The sequence below is a fragment of the Thermobia domestica genome, chromosome 18 (assembly GCF_964235325.1).
Source record: "Thermobia domestica chromosome 18, izTheDome1.hap1.1, whole genome shotgun sequence".
NCBI classification, from domain to species: domain Eukaryota; kingdom Metazoa; phylum Arthropoda; class Insecta; order Zygentoma; family Lepismatidae; genus Thermobia; species Thermobia domestica.
Window position 1 is genome coordinate 48,652,582 of NC_137471.1, and position 26,438 is coordinate 48,679,019.

Sequence of the window (26,438 nt, forward strand, 5' to 3'; positions counted from 1 at the left end):
CCTCCGAATTTTACTGTTGGCACTTCACGTGTTGACAGATGACGTTTACCGGGCATTCGCCATACCCACACCCTGCCATCGGATGGCCACATTGTGTACCGTGATTCGTCACTCCACACAACGTTTTTCCACTGTTCAATCGTCCAATGTTTACGCTCCTTACACCAAGCGAGGTATTTACCTGGGTGATGTGTGGCTTATGAGCAGCCACTCGACCATGAAATCCAAGTTTTCTCACCTCACGCCTAACTGTCATAGTACTTGGAGTGGATCCTGATGCAGTTTGGAATTCCTGTGTGATGGTCTGGATAGATGTCTGTCTATTACACTTTACGACTCTCTTCAACAGTCGACGGACTCTGTCAGTCAACAGACGAGGTCGGCCTGTACGCTGTTGTGCTGTACGTGTCCCTTCACGTTTCTACTTCACTATCACATCAGACACAGTGTATCTAGGGATGTTTAGGAGTGTGGAAATCTCGCGTACATACTTCTGACACAAGTGACACCCAATCACCTGACCACGTTCGAAGTCCGTAAGTTCCGCGGAGCGCTCCATTCTCCTTTCTCACGATGTCTAATGACTACTAAGGTCGCTGATAATGAGTACCTGGCAGTAGGTGGCAGCACAATGTACCTAATATGAAAAACATTATGTTTTTTTGGGTGTCCGGATACTTTTGATCACATAGTGTATGTAGTAGCCAAACTACATTTTGGATTTCAAGTACGAACATTAAACATATTCTTTACCTCCATCGATCAATATTAAGAAATTTGCAAAGAAGGTCTCTTCAGAGTTTCCGTTACATTTCACAAAATATTTTTGACCGTAAAACGATCAAAATTAAAATCTTCTTTATGTGGTCACATACAGAATAAAATTACAAAAGTTTACAATTATTACTGGAAATTGATGCTGTTACCCATTTCGAACATTTTTAAATCACGTAGTTTCTAACGTATTAAAATTTTATTTCTTATATATAGTATGAAACGTAAAAAGTTGTAAATTTTTATAACTTTTCTCAAAGTAGATTTGTGTACATCAAAGGCAGTTTTGTAAGTTTAACAAAAAGTCCAAAATAAGCCTCTTGAAAACAGCTTTTATTTGTAAAAGAATAGAGAATGATCACTTTCGGTTGTTGCAATAGTCTGTGCAAGCAGCATGATAAAAAATCAACGTAGCATAACAAGAACAGCTGTTTCTCTTATTTGTAAATAAATAAATAAATAAATAAATAAAGGAAGGAAGGAAGGAAGCTTGATAAGGTGAGTGTAAGGGCGCCGAATTCTACTTCGCCCCTGGCGCCGAAAGCTCTAGCTACGGCTCTGTTTTTCATCCACCTTCTAAACATACATACATGTAATACATACATACATACATACATACATGTAATATATATACAATATATACAATACATACAATTGTAATATATATTATATGTACTTTTTCGAACTTTTAATATTCTCCTTCACCGGGCGCAAATTCTTATTAATTAATACACTGAGAAAAGTCCGTTATCCGGACAGCGGTATATTGTACAATTATACGGAATCATTATGTTTACTACAGAAACCTGCACGGAGCATACGTTATCCATATGCTACAGACATTCCCCGCTTAGATGTTACATCATGCCGTTGCAGGATGTATGACATCTAACAGTCTTCCATATATCACATACATATACGTATGTTACATACGCTAGTTGTATGTTACATGCGTATATCTGTATGTGAGATCCTGACCACCTATATACAGTTCTTTCGTTCGTACAGAAAGTACGTTTATTCGAAACATGTATGCGGAAAGTATGTATAAAATGTACTTTTTTCAGTTATGCATTTGCTGTACGTTAAGTCCTAAAACTACATGATTTACACATGTAACCTACGTTTTTAAGTACGCCACATACATTTTTTCTGAGTATATAATTTCACAATACGCCCTATGTCCGCCTCTCATGTTAGTGTATAAGATATAAGAAATTTACAGCATTCAATGTAAGGTCCACTGAAAAGCTTTTGACACGTAAGCAGACACTTTTGATCGATGTAAATCAACTTTTAAATTAAAAAAATGATTGAATCAAATGACTGGACCAAACCACATGTTCAAATTAAATGTAACAAATTTGGTGTTTTTTTAAAAATAATTTAGTTAATTATAAACAAATTAATTTAAGTTGTTGGCCAATGTAATGACTATTAGTAAATATTCTACGTTTGAACGCATCGTTGGATGATTAACATTTAATGAAAATATAATGAAACTAATTGTAAATCTGAAGTGAAGTGATTCAAATAAAAGCGTATAGATCTAATTAAATACTATTAAAATTATTCCTCAACAAAGTCTTAAAATTCACTTAAATTAGGAATATTATTAACAAATGTGCTGTCCATCGGCGATTAGGGGCGTGAAGGTAATTGCTGCCCCCACTTTTTTGGCTTTACACTATAACCTAATTACATGCCCCCTTACTATTAGTAGTGTTTTGTCCCCCTTTTTAGTGTTCATACCCAATTGCCGTCACTGGTACTTTCCATTGCAAGCAAATAGATCTGTGTTTTTGCTCAACTACAATCGATTACGGAAAGTAAGATAAATTTAACGCTTGATTAAAATTATTATAGTTATTTAGTATACTAAATATTAAATTTGTCTTTAAAAAAAGGTTTGCACGTGCATGTTATATGGGAACATAAGAAACTGCAAATAATAAAATTAGTCCAGTAAAGATAGCCCATTTTTCTGCCAAGAAAGGAACAAATTAGTAACAAGCTGAAAATTGGTATGGTAGTAGGGGGATGTGTCAGGAATAACATACTAAAAGTCCCCTAAAATCCCACTGTAGCTTTTCCCGCAATTTTGAAAAATGTCCGCCATCTTTAGATGACGACAAGGAATTTATGGAAATCGTCACCCTTTATGTTTATTCTTCTAGCCACCGTTCTAATTATGACAAAGCCATAAATCATATATGGTTGGAAAGTTTGAAAGACAGAGAATCTAAGTAGATAACACACATGCCTATCGTGCTAAATTTCTAGAAGAAGAGGAGGAAGAAAACAGCTTTTTATTTTTTTAAAAAAAAAGATATTTTCAGAAATCATGAGAAGTTTGCAACACTGACAGTTATTGCACACCAAGGAAACACCACCGAAAGATATCTTTGATATTTATCTCAATCATAGTCAACAATGACACAAATCGGTGCAATACAAGCCGAGAAAAAAATATAACTTGTGTTACTTTCTGACCTCTTTATACAAAAGTGCATAAGGTGACATACACTTTCACGGTTCTAGTCAGCTTCTTTTATCACATAGGACCAAGAGTTATATATCATTGGAAATCTTAAGAAACGTAAATTCGAACGAGGTAACACTTATACTAATCAACTCCAATTTGTGGCAGAAGCGCAAAACCCAAAATTTCGGGACAAAACGTGATTTTCGCATAAATTCTTCAAACCTTGCAACGCTGACAATTATTGTGTGTTAACAAAACTCAGCCACCGTTTTCACTATCATCATTATTAATTTACTTTTAAAATGGCCAACGTTTTTCCCAATGGAATAAGCTTTTATGATATATAGTTTTACATCACTTAAATATAGCACAAAAATCATTTATTGACAGCATTAGAAAGTAGCAGAAATTGGTAGTCTCCTATTCATAGGAAAATCGTAATTCACACACTTAAAATCACTCTCAACTACAATAGTCATTTGAATGTAATTTTTTAAAAATGTCTTGTTTAAACTAGAATGCAATTTTCCTTCTAGTATCCTTCAAATCAACTTAGTATTTACATTAGACGTTAGTATGCACTTTAAGAACATTTTTGTAACTAGTCCATTCGGACTTATTTTATTAGAAATCAATGAGGTTATCATTATCTCGTTCAGCTCTATGGTCTTCATCATTTGGTTTTGCATTCGTACATTCAATTCCTCGACACTGACATAAATTAGAGCACACAATTCCTGCTTTCCGACAACCGTACATACTTTCACAGCCCTTTTTACAGTTACAGAATATTACACGGAGCGGGTTCCTTGGTCATTCTTGCTGGTGCGAGAATACCTCCTAATGTTGTCCATCCATATTCAGTCGCTCGCAAATCATTTCCACGGTACTATTGAACCTGATGATATGGTGTTTCGCAGCATCACCGGTGGGTGGCAGTTTTTCAATTGCATTTCGTTCTGAATTGGGAGCGACTTACTGCAAGGATGTATGAATGATACTGGAATTCATCCAGTAAGGTTACTATTGCTGGATAATCGTAGTGTGTTAGTAGAAATGATGTGCCAGCTTCATAGATGTACACTAGCATTATCATGGTTCAAAACTTCAAGTGATCGGCATAAATCTTCCCGTTTTTGAAGTAATCGCAATGGCTTTTTCTTTCCCTGTCGATACAAACCACATGATGTGTCGCATCCAGTTAAAGCATGGTAACTGAGCAAAACTGTTAATATATTTGTCTGAGTATCTTACAACTTCTTAGTACTAAATTCTTTACTAACGTCTTGTACAAGCCCAATGTCGTACTGATTATTTCGAAATGTGATGTCGTACTGATTATTACCTTGTTCAAGAAAAATGATTAAAATGTCAACATCCTCGCCATTACTACGACGTGCCTACAAGGATTTAAAGACTTGGCTACAGCAGTTTTAGCTATAAGTTCGTCAGCATCACTCCTTGCTTGCTGGGTTTGAATTCCAGCTTGTGTCAAATGAACCATCAACTCCAAAGCTGATTGAACCATCAACTCATTTGTGAATAACACCAAAGCTGATTGAACCTTTGACTCACGTTGCTCCCGCTCAGCGGCTTTTGTACAGTTTTCAGTGCAATACCCATAAAAAAATAATTGTTGCTTTCGTTCCTGAGTTTGTGAGTACATAGGACACATACGAGTTGTGCACGTCAAGGTATGTTCCATGTTGTGGCCAAACAACATGATGTAGAAGCAAGCCTCCATGTATAACGTACACAGTGTTTTTAATTTGAGTTTTAAAATTTGTCCGATATTCAAACATGTCGTACAAAGCGGACTTTTTCGTTTTTTTTTTTTTTCATAGACATTTCTGTGAAGAAAGTGAATAGGGTGCAAGCTCGTAAGCAAAACACTGCTGGAGTTCTTTTTTGGGCTTCTACTCATATGATTCAGTTGAAGTATGGTGTTTACAGCCAGTAGCTCATCACGGATATGCACTACAATGTGTATTACGGATAGTGGGATGACTTTATCTTTTAGTTTAAGTTTCACATTTCCCAAAGTCTATCCAAACATTCCTTCCATAGCAGCCAATCCGATTTCCTTAGATTTATCAGTTGACCATTTCATTACCTACCATGCCAGTGTTTAGGGACGCGAACTCCGGATATGAAGGGAATGGAGAATGCTTGCAAAACCAACGCAAGAACTTCTTTAGATGTAATATATCACGCGATTGACTGCTTTGGTACAGGTCCACATGCCGACCAGTGTGAAGTTCATGCCTATCTTTGTTTAATAATTTTTCAAGACATTCTCGTAAGTGGCACGCTGCTGGCATACTTGACACACACCTAGATATTATCTTATCAGTCATGCCTCTCCCATGGGTTAGTCCACCGCTTCTCTTCATTGCTCTCGCTAAAACCTGCTCAATCGTCATATCAGACCATGTACCACTCCAAAATATATCTTTTCTACGAATAGTGAAGTAATCGTCTCCTGCAAATAGCTGGAACTGATGAATATCCATTTCATCCTCTAACCGCAACATTTCATGTAAGTACAGATGTGCGTATTTGGCATACAAAAGATGCTCAGCTGCATAGAAGTATGGTAACATTTCTTACATGCAGTGAAGATTAAGATTCAAGTCTCCAGTTCTTTCGAATTAAAAGACGCATAATTTCTACAAGCTGAAAGTACAGAGCGAATAACTTAGAGATTGTTTCTGCAGCAGCGTCAATGAATAACTTCAGGTCATTTGCAATCTTGATTGACTATGAATGTAGAACAACTACATCAGTATCGATATCTTCTTCAGTCATAAGAGGAATACAAACATCTCGCAATTGACGCACAAACTCCTTAGTACCGTCTGATTCATTAATTAAACAGTATACAGGTATATTACAATTGCTAAGGGCCGTGTTGTGTTTTTAAAAAATGAGCTCGCAAAGCACGAGCAATAAGAATGGCCTGGCTTTATCTGTGGCATGGAGTTACTAGCATACACACAAGACCAAAGTTCTTCAATGCCACTACCTTTCATTATATATGCAACTGTTTCCATAAATGACATTATAGAGTGAAAACCTCCGAAGTCTAACAACCACTGACGGTAATTCACCAGAATTTCTACATGCTGCTACAATGTCACATGCTTTAGAGTACAAAGGTTGATCCAACGTGACTAAGCAGGCTTTTTTGCTTATTTCCTGCACATTCTTTGCTGGCAAACATAAGCGCCGAGTATACAGCATCCATGCTTATTGGTTGAAGATTGACGAGAGGTTGAATTACTACTTAATATGTTTGATACTTATGGTTGTTGCTTGTCACCAGCTGCATAAATCCATTCCAATTCGGGCAAGTTAGTGTCTTCATCCACTTGAGAATCATCCATGTTACATCGTACAGAAGGTAGATTTCAGTTTGGGCATTCAGAACACGAAGGTATCTTATATCTTCAATGATTAAATCCGAAAGGCCATTACCTTTGTATGTGTACGTTAAAAGTGGTATATTTCATTAATTCTTGGACAGTGTGCGTTTTTTGAACCCAGGTATTGCTCAATGATATGCGAGCGACTGAATATGGATGGACAACATTAGGAGGTATCCTCATACTAGCAAGAATGACCAAGGAACCCGCTCTGTGTAATATTCTGTAACTGTAAAAAGGGCTGTGAAAGTATGTACGGTTGTCGGAAAGCAGGAATTGTGTGCTCTAATTTATGTCAGTGTCGAGGAATTGGATGTACGAATGCAAAACCAAATGATGAAGACCATAGAGCTGAACGAGATAATGATAACCTCATTGATTTCTAATAAAATAAGTCCGAATGGACTAGTTACAAAAATGTTCTTAAAGTGCATACTAACGTCTAATGTAAATACTAAGTTGATTTGAAGGATACTAGAAGGAAAATTGCATTCTAGTTTAAACAAGATATTTTTAAAAAATTACATTCAAATGACTATTGTAGTTGAGAGTGATTTTAAGTGTGTGAATTACGATTTTCCTATGAATAGGAGACTACCAATTTCTGCTACTTTCTAATGCTGTCAATAAATGATTTTTGTGCTATATTTAAGTGATGTAAAACTATATATCATAAAAGCTTATTCCATTGGGAAAAACGTTGGCCATTTTAAAAGTAAATTAATAATGATGATAGTGAAAACGGTGGCTGAGTTTTGTTAACATACGATAATTGTCAGTGTTGCAAGTTTTAAAGAATTTATGCGAAAATCACGTTTTGTCCCGAAATTTTGGGTTTTGCGCTTCTTCCACAAATTGGGCTTGATTAGTATAAGTGTTATCTCGTTCGAATTTACGTTTCTTAAGATTTCCAATGATATATAACTCTTGGTCCTATGTGATAAAAGAAGCTGACTAGAACCGTGAAAGTGTATGTCACCTTATGCACTTTTGTATAAAGAGGTCAGAAAGTAACACAAGTTATATTTTTTCTCGGCTTGTATTGCACCGATTTGTGTCATTGTTGGCTATGATTGAGATAAATATCAAAGATATCTTTTGGTGGTGTTTCGTTGGTGTGCAATAACTGTCAGTGTTGCAAACTTCTCATGATTTCTGAAAATATCTTTTTTTAAATAAAAAAGCTGTTTTCTTCTTCCTCTTCTTCTAGAAATTTAGCACGATGGGCATATATGTTATTTACTTAGATTCTCTGTCTTTCAAGCTTTCCAACCATATATGATTTATGGCTTTGTCATAATTAGAACGGTGGCTAGAAGAATAAACATAAAGGGTGACGATTTCCATAAATTCCTTGTCGTCATCTAAAGATGGCGGACATTTTTCAAAATTGCGGGAAAAGCTACAGTGGGATTTTAGGGGACTTTTAGTATGTTATTCCTGACACATCTCCCTACTTCCATACCAATTTTCAGCTTGTTACTAATTTGTTCCTTTCTCAATCCTATCTTTACTGGACTAAATGTGGAGTTGTTACAAATGATTATAGCTGTTTCATGAATTTGGCGTAGCTATGATATTTGGCATATTATCACGAAGCTTTACCACAATATAGACCTTAATTTATTTAATTTCGAACTTAGTCAAATTCGGTCCAAACATTAGCTATTCACAACACTCTATTCTCCAATTCAACTCAGATTAGGTTATTTTCAAACAAAGTCAAACTATTCTGAACGACTGGTTTGTTTAAATTTCACTATACACCGTATGTTGGTACAAGCTTCCAACTGCTTATTAAAATTAACTGAGCTACCCAATCTTAGTTCAGATTTCTTTTTCAAATGAAGTTTAAACTGTTAACTCATTAAAGACACTTTGAACCAAATCCATTCGTTCGTTTAAATTTATTATTATTATTATTATTATTATTATTATTATTATTATTATTATTATTATTATTATTATTATTATTATTATTATTATTATTACATTTGTTTCACAACTTATGAACCAATGATTTGAAGCAATCTATGTCGGAAGAGTTTCCATTTACTGGTTCAGAAAATAAACAATTTGTTTTATTTTAAATTTTCATTTTTCTCAGTGTAAAGATCCGTCGAATTGTATGTTTTTAATACTCATAGTTCTTGTATTCATTGAATAAGACATATTTCACTGTAAGAAAGCGTAGTTATAAGGAATTAAGCAGAAAGTAAAAAGAAAAACGTAAACAAACGTATGTTATACGAAACTGAAAACAATTAAATATCAATTAATTTCGAAGCTCTGATAGTAAAAATGACACTAAAATAACACTATTAAGTAAGAAGTTGTGTCAATTATTATATAAATTCTCCTGACACTGATGGACATGCTACTTATAAACATAATAAAACGATTTAGTTGAGTTGATTTTGAATTTAACGTCCCTTTCAGCAGCGAGGCTATATGAGACGAGACCTACTGATTAACGTGGAATCCGAACCACATGAGCTCCCACCGGGAAAAGAACCCGGATCTCCCACGCCAAAGACACGCACACTAACCGTTTAGCCACAGAGGAGCTCAGTAAAATGATTGAGTTGTTCGTGAAAGAAATTATTTAAGTGTCAGATAGTCACTGTTATTTAATATTTTGTGATAATAGACCTTAAGTTAACGTTTATCTGGGAAGAATTGATAGTAACCACACCACAAAAGTTGAGAAATGCTTGAATGGCATACTACAAGTTAACATGAACTATTATGAGTGTAATCCTGTTTCCTGCAAATGGGTGTCATTACAATTTTGGTGTTAGGTATGTTCTGTTTTGAGTCTACTTAAGCTTCTCAAATAAGTGTTGGTACAGTCCCCCATCATGACGAGATATAATAAAATGTTGAAAAATATTCAACATAGCTGGTACGCTGGATTGAACTAGAACTTTTAGGCTGAAAAGCAAGCACACTAAAGCGAGCAGTACAATGATTGTGCTATTTAGACTTAGTATGTGAGCATTAATGGTGAAATAGGATTATTAGGTCTATTAAATTTAAATATATGTACAATCTGAGGTTTGAAATAATTCACAAAGAAAGGAACATTAGGCCATGTATTGCGGTTTCTCACATTTTCTTTTTCACAAGTAATGTTAAGATCACGGAAAAAAAATGGTGATTTTCTGAACCTATTTTGTTACAAGTTCTTGTAAAATTGAGAAGGTACTTAAAATAACAAGCAGCAGGTGGTCGAAATAGCAAAAAATTTTCACCGAATTTCGATAGTCAAACGCAATTTTTTGCTGTTTTATCAGGCAGATATCGAGATAATATCTTGTTGAAGGTCAAAATTATTACTTTTTATTCTTAAATATACCTAGTAGGTACCTGTAGCCTCTATGCTGGTACTGATTTCTTTCAAAAATATTGTACGGGTAGCGTGGGACAAAACAAAATATCAGAAAGCTGAATTTGAACATTATTTAGTGAAGGAGTGTTCTTCATAAGAGTGAAATGTAATTTATCTTTACTACTGGGGACATTTTTATTCATATTCGACCGGAGAGAACCAAGTGAACGAGAAAGTATGTCTGGAAGTAACATTTTATGTTTGTTGCCAGGGACGTACGCAGGGGGTGGGTCCTGGGGCCCGGACCCCCCGAAATTTCGACTTTTGTGTAAATTTAGCCTAATTTTAGGGACAATTTTAGGAATTTTAATATAAAATACCTTCATATTGAGTTTGGATCGCTCCCGAAATAAATTCCTGCATACTCTACTGTTGGTTGCCCTAACCTTCTTTCCCTTCTCTTGCTTTCTCTCTTTTCTAAATAGCATGACATTTTTAGTTTGGCGGGAATTGGTCACATGCTATTAAAAGTCATGTTATACTTCTTTTTTTAACATTAGAATATGAGCAACTCTAAAGGTGTTACTTCATTTTTATAACCATCTTGACCTCTCTCTCTCTGTGTGTGTGTGGGGGGGGGGGGTAATTGTCAAATATTAAATTTAATGTTAAATTCGTAGTCGAAAGACATTATGTTCGATTGGATTGGGAGCTTCTTCGTGGCTAAGCGGTTAGCATACGCGCCTATGGCGCGGGAAACCCGGGTTCGATTCCCGTCGGGAGCTCATGTGGTTCGGATTCCACGTTAATCAGTAGGTCCACGTCTCATATAGCCTCGCTGCTGAACGGGACGTTAAACTCAAAATCAACTCAACTCAATTCGATTGGATTGGGTTTGAATTTAGCGACCTCTCAGACAGCGAGGCTATATGAGAAGTGAGATCCAAACTGCGTGAGCTTCTGCCGAGAATCGAACAGGATGTCCTGCGCCGGAGAAGATTACGCTGATCATATAGCCACGGAGGAGCTCTCATCATTTGGGAATTCTAATTAGAAAGTATTGGATTTAAATACCTTTTCCTCTATGTACTGAAAATTAATTATGAATTTTAATTAGGAAATAATATCTCGTTTTGTGCAATAGAAAATATTAATTTAGCCGAAATCATGTATTGTATAGAAAGACTGAAACTAGATTGGAATGAAGATTTCTGGTGAGTCTACCAGCAAACCTCAGCAACGATTCGCGAGGACAACTCAAGAACAGGTTTTCTCTTCTGAAAACAATACGACCAGACCAGGGAGAAGGCCGTGGAAAGGGCAAGAGACCACCTGCTGCTCGAAAACCCTTTCATCTGAGCCGTTTTTACGCGCCGTATTTACGCTCGAAGTTAAAAGCACCCAGACTTTTCCAGCGTATGAAAATTCGGTACGTAAACGTACGCCAGGTCCCATACACTAACGTATTGACAGCTGCTAACAAGACCAGCGCAAGAAATTTTATGGCTACGGCTGAAAAATACGTCAGTGTATGGCTGGTATAAGAGTTGTGCATGATTTTCTGTAATCCTTAATAAATTTTGCATTTGTTCATTCCAATTGAGTCTCTTATCTAAATAAATGCCTAGGTATTTAATATGTGGTTCCGGTTGTAGTTTAATATTATTATACGTTAGCTGGTGTTTAGGAATGTGCTTTTTACGTGAGAAAATTATGTATTTTGTTTTGTTCCAGTTCAATTCAAAACCATTGTTGTGCATCACCTATTTCTCTATATGCCAAAACTATTCTTTCTAACATGAAAAGATCGAACTTCAATTGTCATGCAAAGAAAAAGAATAAAAATAGGCATTAATTTCACTATCAATTTTGCCAACATTACGATGGTGCAGATAAATTTCATGTCATCTTTTACTTTAGAGATTAGATTGATATCATTGATCAAATTCAACATTAACAATAATTTCAAACATTTAAAGTTAGTTAATATGAGTAATAAGGGCGCACATAGATAAAAATCACATAAAATGCTGTAATGGATCAAACAGGTCCATTACATCCGAAATCCGGAAAGTTTAATTTTCGATTCCGGAAAACAAATTTTCCAGAATCCAGATTCCGGAAAATGTTGGCACCCCTAATAAATACATAAAAGACAGTAGCGTACGCAGGAATTTATTTCGGGAGGGGTCCAAACTTAACATGAGGATATTTTATATTAAAATTCCTAACATTACCCCTAAAATTAGGCTAAATTTACGCAAAAGTCGGAATTTCGGGGGGGGAGGGGTCCGGACTCCCAGGAACCACTTCCTGCGTACGTCCCTGATAAAGGAGTTTTGGAAACCAAACTACTTAATAAAATAGTAATGAAGTAAGAAGCTTCTCTCTAGTAGGAAAATTACTAATATATTTATTTATTGATATGAATTGTAACACTAAGTACTAGCTACTTACTGTTAGTGAAATCCACAAAGTATATAAAATGTGTAGGACACATATTACATCACTTTTCCTATGTGTAAATAAAACTTTTTCTTTCTTTGCTTTTTCTCTGTATTTTTTTGTCACTATTTTCTTCGTGTTGTCGGCTAGAATATAAATCACAAAACATATGGGTCTCCTATATGGTAGACACAATACAAGCCGCAATCTTCGCACGTTATGTATATAGGTATATCTATAATTCACATGTCACTGACCTTTTTTTTTTTTCTTCTGCCTAGACATTTCCGTTTCCATTGTCTCTGAATGAATGTGTATTAGATTAGTGTGCGCCTCTACCCACAGCGAATAGGACTACCTACCTGCCTGTACAGTGTATACCTGTTCTGTTATGTGTTCCAGGATCTCTGATCTCAATCGAGCAGGTAAACCTTTCTTCGATTCTCAGTCATGATACAGACGAACAGTTGTGTCGGTGAGGTTTATAATATATTGTGGGCTGTATGTAGGTAGAAAGAAAGCTTTAAAAAAAAAAAAGTTCCAGCAAAAATTTAGGTCGTTGAAAATGGGAGTTCTATGAAACACCTATACAAAAAAGGAAAAGGAAAGAAATAAAGGGGAACAGGGCACTCCTCCTTCATCTTACTCCTTGCCCCTCCTCACCAAAGAAAAACAGAACTAACTATAAGGTAGGAAGCAGAGCTTTAAAATGATTAAGCAAATTCTGTATTATGTTACGTTCTCATGGCTCAATAATATAGGGCAAGTTGAAAATAACAGTTGATAACAAAAATATATTTATATTCTCAAGAGTAAATACTTCATTGAGAGAAAAAGTAATTTTATTTTTTCTTAGATTTAAAATCTATACAGGGTATTTCAAAACAATACCGGCAACGTTTGGGAGGTGATTCCTGACACCAAGGTAAGAGAAAAAGTATAGACCAACCTGGGTGCAGAAATCCGTCATTTCGGAGTTCTAGGCTGCCGAAAACATGAAAAAATGAACTTAAAAGATTCAAAGTTCTAATACTACGGGACCAAGACCGGCCTTAAGAGTCTTCATCCCGGCGAAATTAAAATACCACTAATTTTACAGTAATTATGTGATATCTTCAAATAAATAAAAGATAATCGAAATGTGGAACAAGAACGCCCTAGACAGTATTATTTTACATGAGAAACCGTTATCACGACTCACTTATCTGGTTTCGATTTCGAGCCATTTTGAAAATCGGCATTTATTTTCGCGTTTCTAAACAGCTAAAAACGGAAAGCCACTAGGTGATTTGTGATAACGGTACCTCACGCAAAATAACATTGTCTAAGGCGCTCTTGTTCCATATTTCAATTATCTTTTTATCTATTTGAAGATATCACATAATTACTGTAAAATTAGCGGTATTTTAATTTCGCCGGGATGAAGACTCTTAAGCCGATTGGACCGATTGCTCCCGTTCGGGCCCCGCGCTTCAGGGGGCCCCGCACTAGTGCCGTCTACTCTACTCTCTAGTCTAAACTACTCTCCAGTGCCGTTTTAACAGCATATTAGGCCCCAGAGCAAACAAATGTGCCGTGTTCCTTATGACCATATTTTGCTTCTCATACATGTAATTAATACATGCCATTCCCCTCGCGGGGCCCCCGGCCAAGTGGCTATGGTACCGCTACTTTCGGTTGTCAACTACACACCACAACAAGTTGATGCTTTTAAAAATTCTAGCATCAATGTTAACAGACCAAAACCATATCCATGAAGAAATTAATTCTTCTTCGGAAGTTATTGTTCAGTTCAAAATCTTTTTCGTCGTCGCGAATGCTGTCAAGGAATTTGAAGCTTAAGATATAAAACAATGATCATGTCTGTTTTGCTGTATAGTTGTGAAACGTAGGGGAAGAATGCAGAGTGAAAGTATTTGAGAATCAAATCCTGGGACGAATATTAGGACCCAAGAGGAACGGGGATGAAGATGGCTTAAACTTCATAACGAGGAAGTGCATAATTTATATATCTTTTACCAAACATTATTAGGGTCATCAAGGCTAGGAGGTTCAGGTATGCAGGTCATGTAGCCAAAGTGGAAGAAAGTAGAAACGCTTTCAAAATTTAACTGGAAATTCGATCGGAAAACGACCATTAGGAAGATCCAGACACACATGGGAGGACAATATTAAGATGGATCTCGCAGAAATAAGAATACAAAGTAGAAACTAGATCCAGCTGGCTAAGGACAGAAGTCAATGGAGAGCTTTTTGTGAAGGCGGCATTAAACCTCCGGGTTCCATAGGCCATAGAGTTAGTTATTACACATTCATTGAAATGCTTATCTTAATGGGAGAAGGGTATTGGAATATTTTCAATAAACCTAACCTATTTTTCTCCTACAAAGAACGGGCATTACTGCTAGTAATAATAAAGCTTTGTTTAAAAAATAACTCTTAAGTTTAGGCATTCTGTATATTTTGGACCTTTTATCTAATTTCTTCCTAAAAAAATCGAGGACACTACACCAGTCAGTTATATCGTACGAGTTTCAACAGATCTCATTCGATCGGGATAAGCTTCGTATGTTGGTGGACCTTGACCTGCTATGTCTGAATGAGAAATATTGTTTGTGTATGCTTTCAGTTTCCGAATTTTGGACGATCAAATGTTGAGTCTTAATTTTCGAAAACGAAAACTATACTCCGAACCTACCCGCTTGTGATCAAACTTAGGATGGTAATAGACTTAACTTCACGAGCGAATGAAATATTGCGATGTGCTGGCGGCTTCTGGGTCCTCAACTTATGCAGCAACCAAAGTCCAGAATGAATTCAATGACCAAAATAAAAAATGCAATAAATATTGTAAGTTTTCCTCAACTTTCAGTGTATATTATTTCTTTGAGCACATATTACGACTATAAGAAAACGTGCTATTGTTTATAAATATCAACGCAAGCAGTCGATACACGGAAATAACAGGACACGAAGCCGTCACGGTGGAACCCGAAGGTGATTGACTCGCTCAGAAGCCATCCATAGAAGGGGACCAGGAGAGGACCAAATTATCAGGACAAAACTGCTGATCAGTTAACCTTCAACGCATGCTCCTGAGGTAGCAGTGGACAAAGGAGTTCTCACCTTACCTAATCCCAGGTTTCCTGTAAAACCATATCCAATAGTTGCCACAGACACCCCGGAGGCTGCCATGAGCAAAGGAGGTTTCCTGTAAAACCGTACTCTATAGTTGCTATAGACACCCTGGAGTCGGTCATGACCAAACAGATTCCTAATTACACTCGAACATCTGGAGGCTGCCTTGAGCAAAGGAGGTTTCCTATAAAACCGTATCCTATAGTTGCTACAGATACCTTGGAGGCTGCCATGAGCAAAGAGATTCCTAATTACACTCAAACTTCTGGAGGCTGCCATGAGCAAAGAGATTCCTAATTACACTCGAACCTCTGGAGGCTGCCATGAGCAAAGGAGGTTTCCTATAATGCCGTATCTTATAGTTGGTACTGACTCCCTGGAGGTTGCCATGAGCAAAGGAGATTTCCTACACCCTGGAGTCGGCCATGACCAAAGAGATTCCTAATTACACTCGAACCTCTGGAGGCTGCCATGAGCAAAGGAGGTTTCCTGTAAAACCGTATCCTATAGTTGGTACAGACACCTTGGAGACTGCCATGAGCAAAGATATTCCTAATTACACTCGAACCTCTGGAGGCTGCCATGAGCAAAGGAGGTTTCCTATAAAACCGTATCTTATAGTTGGTACTGACTCCCTGGAGGTTGCCATGAGCAAAGGAGATTTCCTATAAAACCGTATTCTATAGTTACTACAGACACCCTGGAGTCGGACATGACCAAAGAGATTTCTAATTACACTCGAACCTCTGGAAGCTGCCATGAGCAAAGGAGATTTCCTGTAAAACCGTATCTTATAATTGGTACAGACACCCTGGAATCTGCCATGAGCAAAGAGATTCCTAATTACACTTGAACCTCTGGAGGCTGCCTTGAGCAAAGGAGGTTTCCTATAGAGCCCTATCCTATAGCAGCTACAGATACATTGGGGGCTGCCATGAGCAAAGGAGGTTTCCTATAAAACCGTATCGTATAGTCGCTACAGATTCCCTGGAGGCTGCCATGAGAAAAGAGATTTTTAATTACACTCGAACCTCTGGAGGCTGCCTTGAGCAAAGGAGGTTTCCTATAAAACCGTATCCTATAGTTGCTACAGATACCTTGGAGGCTGCCATGAGCAAAGAGATTCCTAATTACACTCAAACTTCTGGAGGCTGCCATGAGCAAAGAGATTCCTAATTACACTCGAACCTCTGGAGGCTGCCATGAGCAAAAAGAGGTTTCCTATAAAACCGTATCTTATAGTTGGTGCTGACTCCCTGGAGGTTGCCATGAGCAAAGGAGATTTCCTATAAAACCGTATTCTATAGTTGCTACAGACACCCTGAAGTCGGCCATGACCAAAAAGATTCCTAATTACACTCGAAGCTCTGGAGGCTGCCATGATCAAAGGAGGTTTCCTGCAAAACCGTATCCTGTAGTTGGTACAGACACCCTGGAGGCTTTCATGAGCAAAGGAGTTCCCGTAAAAATAGGGATGGTATCGAGACGAGACGAGACGAGACTTCATACAGTCTCGGTCTCGTCTCGGTTGATAAGTAGCGGTCTCGATCTCGTCTCGAGTCAAAAAACGCCGTCTCGGTCTCGTCTCGGTCAACAGATGCCTGTCTCGATCTCGGTCTCGGTCTCGATGGCCAAGTCTCGGTCTCGTCTCGAAAGTCTCGAAGGTACAGTCTGTCGTTTCCGCTTCTTACTTTTTGCCTTCATTCTTGACATAGAATTGTGGTATGATGTACCTCTTCGTAGCTAATTTCCTAGCGCTAATGCTTTCCATGTGTGTGTTCCAGGTTCAATCATCAGTGGGTATAAAGTACCCGGGATAAAACCCTAATAGTAACTCATATTTCACTTTCAGCAATAGACTTTGTCTCAAATAGCTTCAGTACTGCCTATACAATTAAACTCTATTAAATTAACCCCAGTACTATACAGTAGTATATTTCCTTCCTTTGAATCAGAATTGTTCAATACCTCCTAACGAATAACGCAACACATAGCAGCACGAATGTATTAAATCGTACCGAAATTGAAATTTTACAATTTCTCAGTTCTTATCCAATACATTCTACTTTGACTGTCATATTCATTACCTTAACAAATAGAGCAAATTATTACTACAATATATTTTGTTTCAAAATAATCAAATGATTTATTACCGTTTCACATCTCAGTGTTTAATTGACACTCTAAAACAGGAACTTCCTTAACCTTGTGGTGGGAGCTACGGCACTCACCATTGCTATCTGAGGTCTCAGATTGGATCATCAAACAAGTTAGATTCAAAGTCCGATGTTTCGTATAGTTCGCATCTCACTTTAAGTACATTCTGTTTCTTAAACAAGTTCATAAGGTCGTAATGTATTACATAAGCATATATCCAGTGCCGTAACATAGACTAAGCTTATTTCTGAGTTTTCAGCGGTGCATGTGATCTTTATTCGAGAAAACTAATTGTGCGTTCATTATGCTGAAATTTTATATTGAATGATAATTACTTGCAAAACATGGACATACATATTATATAAGTATACAGGTAATTCGAGCTACATGTATCTATTTTCTCTGTCCCAGCAATATGAGTGATTTTTAACTTTCTTGTTTTCTTTTCTATTAATTTTCGTAGTTTTGCTGCAATATAAAGAGTCAAAAATATTTTTTTTCTGTACGAATTTCGTTAAATTTTGGGTCCGTTTTTACCCTACCTTACCCAGTAAAAGTTATATATATATATATATATATATATATATATATATATATATATGAACTTTAGTAGTAGACTACATGCTAAGTCACTTTTTGGTCGAAATTTATTTAACAATATTTTTTTAGACTATGTTCTTTCTAATGGTGTAATAATATAAGTCTTAAAACATCCTGTTACTTTGTAACTACTTAGTATAGTTTGAAAAACAGTACTATAGGTCTTACTTAAGGAACCGGTTTTTCGCTTCTCCTGTAAAATTACGAAATTATAACTTGGTTTAGTTTATCTCTGAGGTCCAGATATAATAAAATCATAACCATAATCATAATCAACCACTATCAACCCACTGCTGGATGAAGGTCTTCCCAAGTCTTCTCTACAACTAAGCTTGAGCAATTCTTTCTCAGGTTACTCCCCAGTTGTTCTTCATTTCGTCACACCTTCTTGTACAAGAACGTTTTCTAGGCTGTTTTTATCTCGTGGTATCCTGTCTAGAATTGTTTTTGTTCATCGATCATAATTTCTTGCAATATGTCCAGCACATTTTCCAGTCCATATTAAAAATAATTTCATTAGTACCAGTCATTAGTTGCCAAATAATGCATTTCTACTGTATATATTTGTCCTACAAATTGTTCAAATCCGCTACTTTTGGAGCACAGATACGCTAGTTTTTGATCTTCGAATCTGACAACACTGACTCAATGATTTAAATCAACACAATGTGAGGACTCCATTTGGTCTAGTGGCTAGCACGCTTGACTTCGGTTCGCGTGGTCCCGAATTCGATTTCCGGTGGGAGTACAGTTGAACGACCGAAGTGGTTCGGATTCCATTATAATCATTAGCTTCACGTCTCCTTTAGACGCCCTAGCATAATCGTGGGACATTAAACTAAAACAAACAAAACCAAAAATGAACACAATGTGTATTACTAACTGTAAGTCCTTGAACAACTGCATACAGCTATGGTATGGATCGAGTTTGAGGTGGTCGGTGGTCAAACTAAAACAAGTGAAATGTAACTAGGGTGTAATTAGAACTTTTAATTAACCATGGGTTTCTGTACATCACGATTAAGGCTTAAGGAAACAACTAGGGTTACTGAAAAGTTATCAGTTACATTTAATTTCAGTTACAATTTGCATTTACATGTATTGCTGGAACCAAAACTTTGACATTAACATTATAAAGACTACGAAAAACATCGTCTTTTAAAAACATTCTTGCACCATATAACAAATTACGAATAATTTTAAAATATTTTGCAGTTTAGGTATGTTATTTGCACTATATTTAGAATAAAATTTACCAATTTATTTAAGTTGGCAACACTACTTAAAATAATGGAACAGCGACTGTAATTAAAACCACTAAAAACTATTGTTGTCTCGTGTTTCAACTCGAATTTTCGATCCGAGAAACATTTATCTCGGCTTGAATTTCACAAAGCATAAATTGGCTCGAATTTCGTCTCGTTTACGAAACGAAACGAGACTAAATTTCAGTCATATCTCGTCTCGGGTGCATCCATATTTATAATCTAAAAGGTTATTTTGCTGGCTTCTACTGTGCGTGCCAATAATACACATATAGTAATGCTGTTATTAAAATTCATTAATTTTATTCTCTTGGATTCATATAATAAAAAAGATAAATATATTATCTTGACATTTTTGATTACACCTTAGAATTTTGTTTTCAGGAAAAAAAGATGAAACATTAATATTTCATTAAACATTAAGCGTAAAGACGGCGATATTTTCTTTGGTGTTTGAGACTTTCTGAGTTAAATCCCCACAATTCTTGTGGAAGAGATTCCAAAAGTTTGATTTGTTGAAAATGTGCGAGAAAAAGAAGCAACTCCTCTTCAGTTTCTACAATATTACAAGAATGTACAAAGAATAACTTCCAATGTGGCCGTGGATATACGTTACAAATCTTTTGAATAAAGTTTTCAGATTTATCCAACAAGGTCATGATGGTAAGTTCTTCAATATTGGGTACTCTGTGTAGAAGATTAATGAGACTATCTTCAGAAATGTATGTATGCAATTTGACAGTTGTTAGAAAAGTATTTTGGTTAGATGAACAGTTTACTTGAATATAGTTCATTGAGTCCGAAATACAGTACGAATTTAAATTTGGACAAGAGTTTAGCATAGCAGATACATCCAACTTTTCTTTAGATTGAGAAATGTAAACCAGAAATGATAGATTTAAATTCTTCAGATTTTCTCCATTGTTGGTGAGATATTGGAGTACTTTATCGACCACATTACCACTAAATTCGGCAAAATTACTATTACCGAATCTAGTACTGATATCCAATGACTCCAGAGGTGGAATACTGTTAACATCCAAACTCTCAAATTCACTCTGTATTTCTACATCTACCAGTCTTGGACAAAGTTTCGTAATCAAATTAAACATGCCAGTGGTCACGGAACTTATTTTTAATTTATTTAACTTTAATACTTGACCTTGGGCTTCCTGAGGGTGCCACCCTTTATTCAACAAATATGAAAATAGGGGTTCCAAATCATAATCCAAAACCTCTAAATTCTCCAATAACTCCAGTAATACTAACATGATATTAACTGAAAAATGGCCCATACGTATTGCTAACTTACGTAAAGTAGAACATAGGGGATTCTTTGTTCTTGAATATCGCTTAAATCTAATCTCTTTAATCATCGGATCTCGCTGGGGAATAAGTTCGCAGACTGGTGGAAACACATTTGAAAATTTCCAAAAAGTACTCTCCCATTCGCCATAAATTTCATTCGCATCTTCCATTTCCGTGATGTTTTGAGTTAAATAATTAAGACCTAAATCTGTAATTTTTGCGTTTGAAACATCCAGCTCCCTGAGATGGTGACACTCTCTTCCAATAATACCAAGAATTTTATCTGTGCAACAGTCCCATAAACTTAATCGAACCAGATTTACAGCTGATGGAAGTACTTTCTTCACATATCTTCCAATTTCGTCTGTAAAATGATCGCGTCCTTCAAAACTAGTTGTCATATCTATACTAATTAAACTATTGCAGTTTTCTCTCAATAACTCCAGTGTTCTCGAACAATAACACGTTTTGTTTGTGAAAAGTTGAAAATGCAGATCAATGTTACGAACATCCTTTTGAAGAAATATTTCCAGCAAATACAAGTATGTTGGGTAAACCTCGGAATTTTCTGTGAAACCAACAAATTCGTCTTCCTCCAAGATAACCTCCACCAGTTCCAAAAATGCAGTTCTAGGCAGCAAAGCATAATAATCTCGAATAGCTTGTCTTGCGTTGTAAAAATTAGACACTTCGTCTTCTGTCTTCGGACATTTGGACAAAACGGTTTCTCGTATGTTGGAATAAAGGATTTCCTGTAGAGGTAGAGGGTTACGGAGCCATGCCATTTTATTACCGTAAGCCGTACTTGAAGAACCTGGAAATGAAATCATGAAGTAAAGCACATATAATTAACTAACCTCGTTGTCGCGACAATTTCAATCAATTGAAAGTCACAAAATACTTGTATTATTGATTTATTTATATTATTATTATTATTATTATTATTATTATTATTATTATTATTATTATTATTATTATTATTATTATTATTATTATTATTATTATTATTATTATTATTTAGACATACCATCATTAATGATTAAATAGCGCTTTCTCACACTTTAGGTAATGGCAAAATAATTGGAACTCTGAACTCTGATCTAATGTGAAACTATTTTGATGTGATTAAAATCAGCGTTGTTGATCTTCACTATGCCATATTTAAAAAAAAAAAAAAAAAACACTTTCTTATATTGCACTATTATCGTATACAAAATACAGAAAATAGGGTATCAGCTTCATCATGCATCGTCAGTTTCATAGGAGATTCTGCGTTAATCCAGCTTTTTAATGTGATTCAAAGCTCTCAGACATTTTCTAAAATTTCCAGTTTCATAATTGGCACTTCTGTTTTTTTCTGAATCCTCTCAACTATCTGCACGTTTTTTTTTTAACTTTTGATGCCATTTAGGTTATATTCCGTTCTCGTAATTTATATTCGTGTTTTCTGCTCCTAACTAAGACAGGAAATCAAATCTTGGACCTTCAGATGGGATTTACCGATCAATGCATTTATCTTATTATTTCATCTTTCTACCGGACTATTAGTCCTGTGTCTTTGCTGGTAGCAAGTCCTTGGATATTTCAAAAGTCCATTATAATTAACTTAAGAATTGTTTACCTGTAAAAACTGCTTTGTAATTCTGTGTTTAAATTCGTTTCGACGTACCGAAACCAACTACCTTACACTAGCCATCGTGTAAGTTCATGCATTGACAAATATGATGCTAGAAGTATATTCTTGTAGGTATATGTACTTATTAATTTCACCACGAGTACAATTAAATACAACACCTCAGCATTAGTCGAGGAGCAAAACGACTTGCACTTTCTAAGTCGTGGCATTGCGACGCTAGACTATAGTAAGAGGAGGACTCCATATCCAATCTAGTGATGTGCGTAAGTCTTGGTCTTGCATGCAAAATCGTTACATTTTTCACTTGAATTTCTTGGCTTCAGTAAAAATGCAGCTAGAGTGAATGTGTTCCCAATAGTTTAAGGAATCCGTGTAAGTCTACTTGCCCCTGTAGCATATAACTACAGTATGTCGTTTTCTGAATCGGTTATTCGTGTTTTCTGTAGTTATTACTCGTTTTTAAGCCACACAGGTGTCATTCTAATCAAAGCTAGTTGCACACAAAGAAATGTGTCATTAGTGCTGGATTATGATGCATAGCTGTGTTTCTAAACAATAAGGATTACTTATTGGGAAATCAGACATTATTCTACAGGCGTGTTTTATCCGAACTAAACTTAAACCTTTAACCTTCGAGCTAATAAAGTTGGTCGGCTTGTCCTGGGATAAATATAGCAAAAGAAGATTTGTTTTTCATTCTTCAGTTGCTTCAGGCCACGGGCGTCGTTAACGGGGATTTCGGGGGACTCGTTCGCTCAGATTTTAGTCAAATATATTTAAAGAAACTATACTACTTTGTATTTGTCGGAAAGATGATTTTGATTTTGATTCATCCCCTCCCCCAGATTTAAAAAGCTTATAACACCAGTGTTCAGGCAGTCTTATCACCGACCTAAAACTCATTTTTGGATTTAATAGGGAAATTGGGAAAAATAGACTTAATTTCGAACTTTATTAACCAAGCCTCGTACATTCTCTAACTTTCTAGAAACTCTTCCCTCATCGCTTTGGTATGCTTCTTCGTTTGTGTTGGTGAGCCTCAGTCCGATTTCATGGCTATATATAGACATATGATGTGGACACAGCGACTCCCTTTGTGATTGCTCCCTTGAGTCCAGAAAACGGGACACTTGCAATAACACCTACATGTTGTTATCGCCCATCGCCAGTTGGCCCATTCGAAGTATCCGCATCTCTTCAGCCAAAGAGCTTGGACTCAACATTATACGTCACAAGCGGGAAACTCAAGCCCCAGCGTTGATATTCTATAGTTAATCAAAAGAGTGCTTCAGTGTTTCGACACCCATCGTGAGGATTATCTCCTCGCCGCTGTTTGTTCCAGCGCGTCCCGGGCCTTCTTGAAAGCAGCGCCCAATGCTGCCTAAAATTACATAGTGCTCGCATCTCTGATCATTTTCTTTACGCGTAACATATCCCTATGTGGGACAAACTTAACCGTCTCATTAGTTGATCTATGTCGAACAGTTTTACTCGTACAGTGTTTGAATGTAAGTGCTGAACAGTTTAATTTTGAAACAGTTTACATGTGAAGACTAAATTGAGTCAGTTCGTTTTCATTACGATAAAAATCACAAGAAGTGGAATCCCGGAGCAATACCTCGTCTGTTACCATGTACATTAAGGATCGTATTTTCGGCACCAGCTTGGAAAATTAACCACGGAAACAGCATCTGGGACTCGACATCAGGACCATAATAGGATAACATTACTGGCTAGCCGAAGATTTACGTGAGTTCTTTAGTTCGTATATCAAGCCACCTACTTCGTTCATATATTAAGCGAAGGGTTGTTAATCCATTTACTTTTTTAGTAATGTGTATATAATATGTAAATTTATTGAGTAATATTATAATTTCATTAGCTAAATTTTAGTTTTATCATTTGTTGCAAACTTAATGCATGATTTAATTACACACAGTTCAGTATAATCCTTTTACGTTGCCTGCATCCAAATCTAATGTGATCCCAGCCCCAGCACGATAAAGATGCAGGCATGGGTATGGACCATGTCCGTTGTGAAATAGCTGGGAAAAGAAAAGGAGAAGAGGCTAAACGAAGAATTAAGAGTAGTTCCGAACCACAACGTACATAACGGTTTCAACCTAACATGGCGACCGTGACAGGACCTAACTTAATCTTCGAATATAATTGTGCCCAAATATATTATTGTTTACTTGTTAAAATCCGACAGCATGTAGAATAGGTATCGTAGTGTTTGCGTACAGAATCTAGAATTTGAGTCACGTAGTTACATGTAGCAGACGATTTCGGGGTAAATCATTCGTAAAATCGTTTTAACTTGTGAAAAAAGAAAGGGAAAGAAAACAACAAACAAGCTTTAAACAGTATAAAGTAAGTTTAATTATCATAGAAATATTATTAGTATAATTTCCTTTGTAAGAAATTAAAACATAATATCTTACTTTTGTTCGCGAAAATTTTCTTTCGCTAATTTCCGACAGTATAAACAGCTGATCGTAGTTGAGCAAAACACCATAACATTAGCGCGATGCACCTTTAAAGTAACCAACAGGTAATATTAATGTAATAATAATTGTATCGATTAAATTATAGCAAGAACAGCTCACTTAATTAAAGGGTATTTCGAGAAAACAAATATATACGTGGATTGATTGTCAGCAAGTATTACATTGAGTTTTGTGTTTCATGTTTGAATTTAATCACTTGCACATTGAATATGAATATTTATATTTGTGTTTTGTATTAGTGTAATCTGTATTTGAACTCAGACACATATATTTTGTCAGTAAATTAGTTGTTTGTAATTTAAGTAAATATGGAGAGTAGCATTACATTCGAACAACTCCAAGCGATGTTAACAGAACAATTAGAGAAACAGTCTGATAAATTAGAACATAAAATTCAAAGTAATAGCGAACGAGTCCAGTAAGGAACTGAATGCGAAATTGAAAAAGTCTTTCTCATTCAGTACTGAACATACATACCTACTCCTCTTTAGCTTCGAAGCAAGAGCATTGATTTTTTTAAAAAAAAAATATCTTGGATTGTAAGCTTGTGTTCTAAAAGAATGAGTGACAATGTCTTAACAGATATGTCAATAAGTGAAAGTAGTAGTTTTGTATCACCAGATGATAGTAGCAATGATAGTTGAAATTTTCGTAAAGAGTAAGAAGAAATTTGCAAAATCAAAAACGCAAGTGGAAAGCGCAAAAAGTAAATGTCATGCGTACTTCGAAGCTGTTGCGGGAAGTGGAAAGTATCCCTATGGGTTATGCAAACTACACAAAAAGAAGAAAGTGGCAATAAAAATGAAAAACAGAAATACTTCAGGATTGGAAAAACAGTCCATAAGAACGAAGGGCAGGAACTATTTCCATTAAAGCAGTAGCAAACTAGAAATATTGCACATTTCTTGAAACCTGCTGGACAGGTGAGTACTTGCCCAATGAATTATTTAATAGTGGTTTAAATTTAGAGCTTATTATCTTGTGTTAGAAAAAGAAAACAATTGTCTCTCAGGTCAATATATTTTAATCACGTGTCTACAAATATACTAGTTAAAAACGTGAAACTCTTATATCGGTGGAGGTCTTAACTGTCAAACAGTAGTATCACTAGTATTTTTTGTTTGGGAGACTGAAGACCCTTTCAGGGGGCAAACTACCCTGCAACCCCAAAATTTCATTTAGTATTTTCGAGTCATCTCCAATCAAGGACACAGCGAAATTCGCTTGCTGTGGGTGCAAAATAATGTTGTTGCTGTTCTAGATTGCACGTTTTTGGTGTCTTATGCGTAGATATGTTTATTTATTTTATCTCTATTGTTACGGAAATGTACATTCTAATATTTCAACAATTCATAAAGATACAA

At 36.1% G+C, this 26,438-nt stretch overlaps 1 protein-coding gene across 4 annotated transcripts in view; it reads right to left on the reverse strand.

The window, feature by feature from the left end:
- LOC145675822 (uncharacterized) overlaps window positions 1-26,438 on the reverse strand; it is a 526,764-nt gene that overhangs the window by 301,004 nt on the left and 199,322 nt on the right. For 3 of the 4 annotated variants that reach the window (XM_081746549.1, XM_081746548.1, XM_081746550.1), the window contains one exon: window positions 19,363-21,742. The exons of the other annotated variant lie outside the window; for it this stretch is intronic. In XM_081746549.1, coding sequence (XP_081602675.1) covers window positions 20,040-21,742 — 1,703 coding nt within the window. In that variant the 3' untranslated portion in view covers window positions 19,363-20,039. Of the gene's footprint in view, window positions 1-19,362; window positions 21,743-26,438 lie in introns of those variants that run through there. 4 annotated transcript variants of the gene reach the window in all.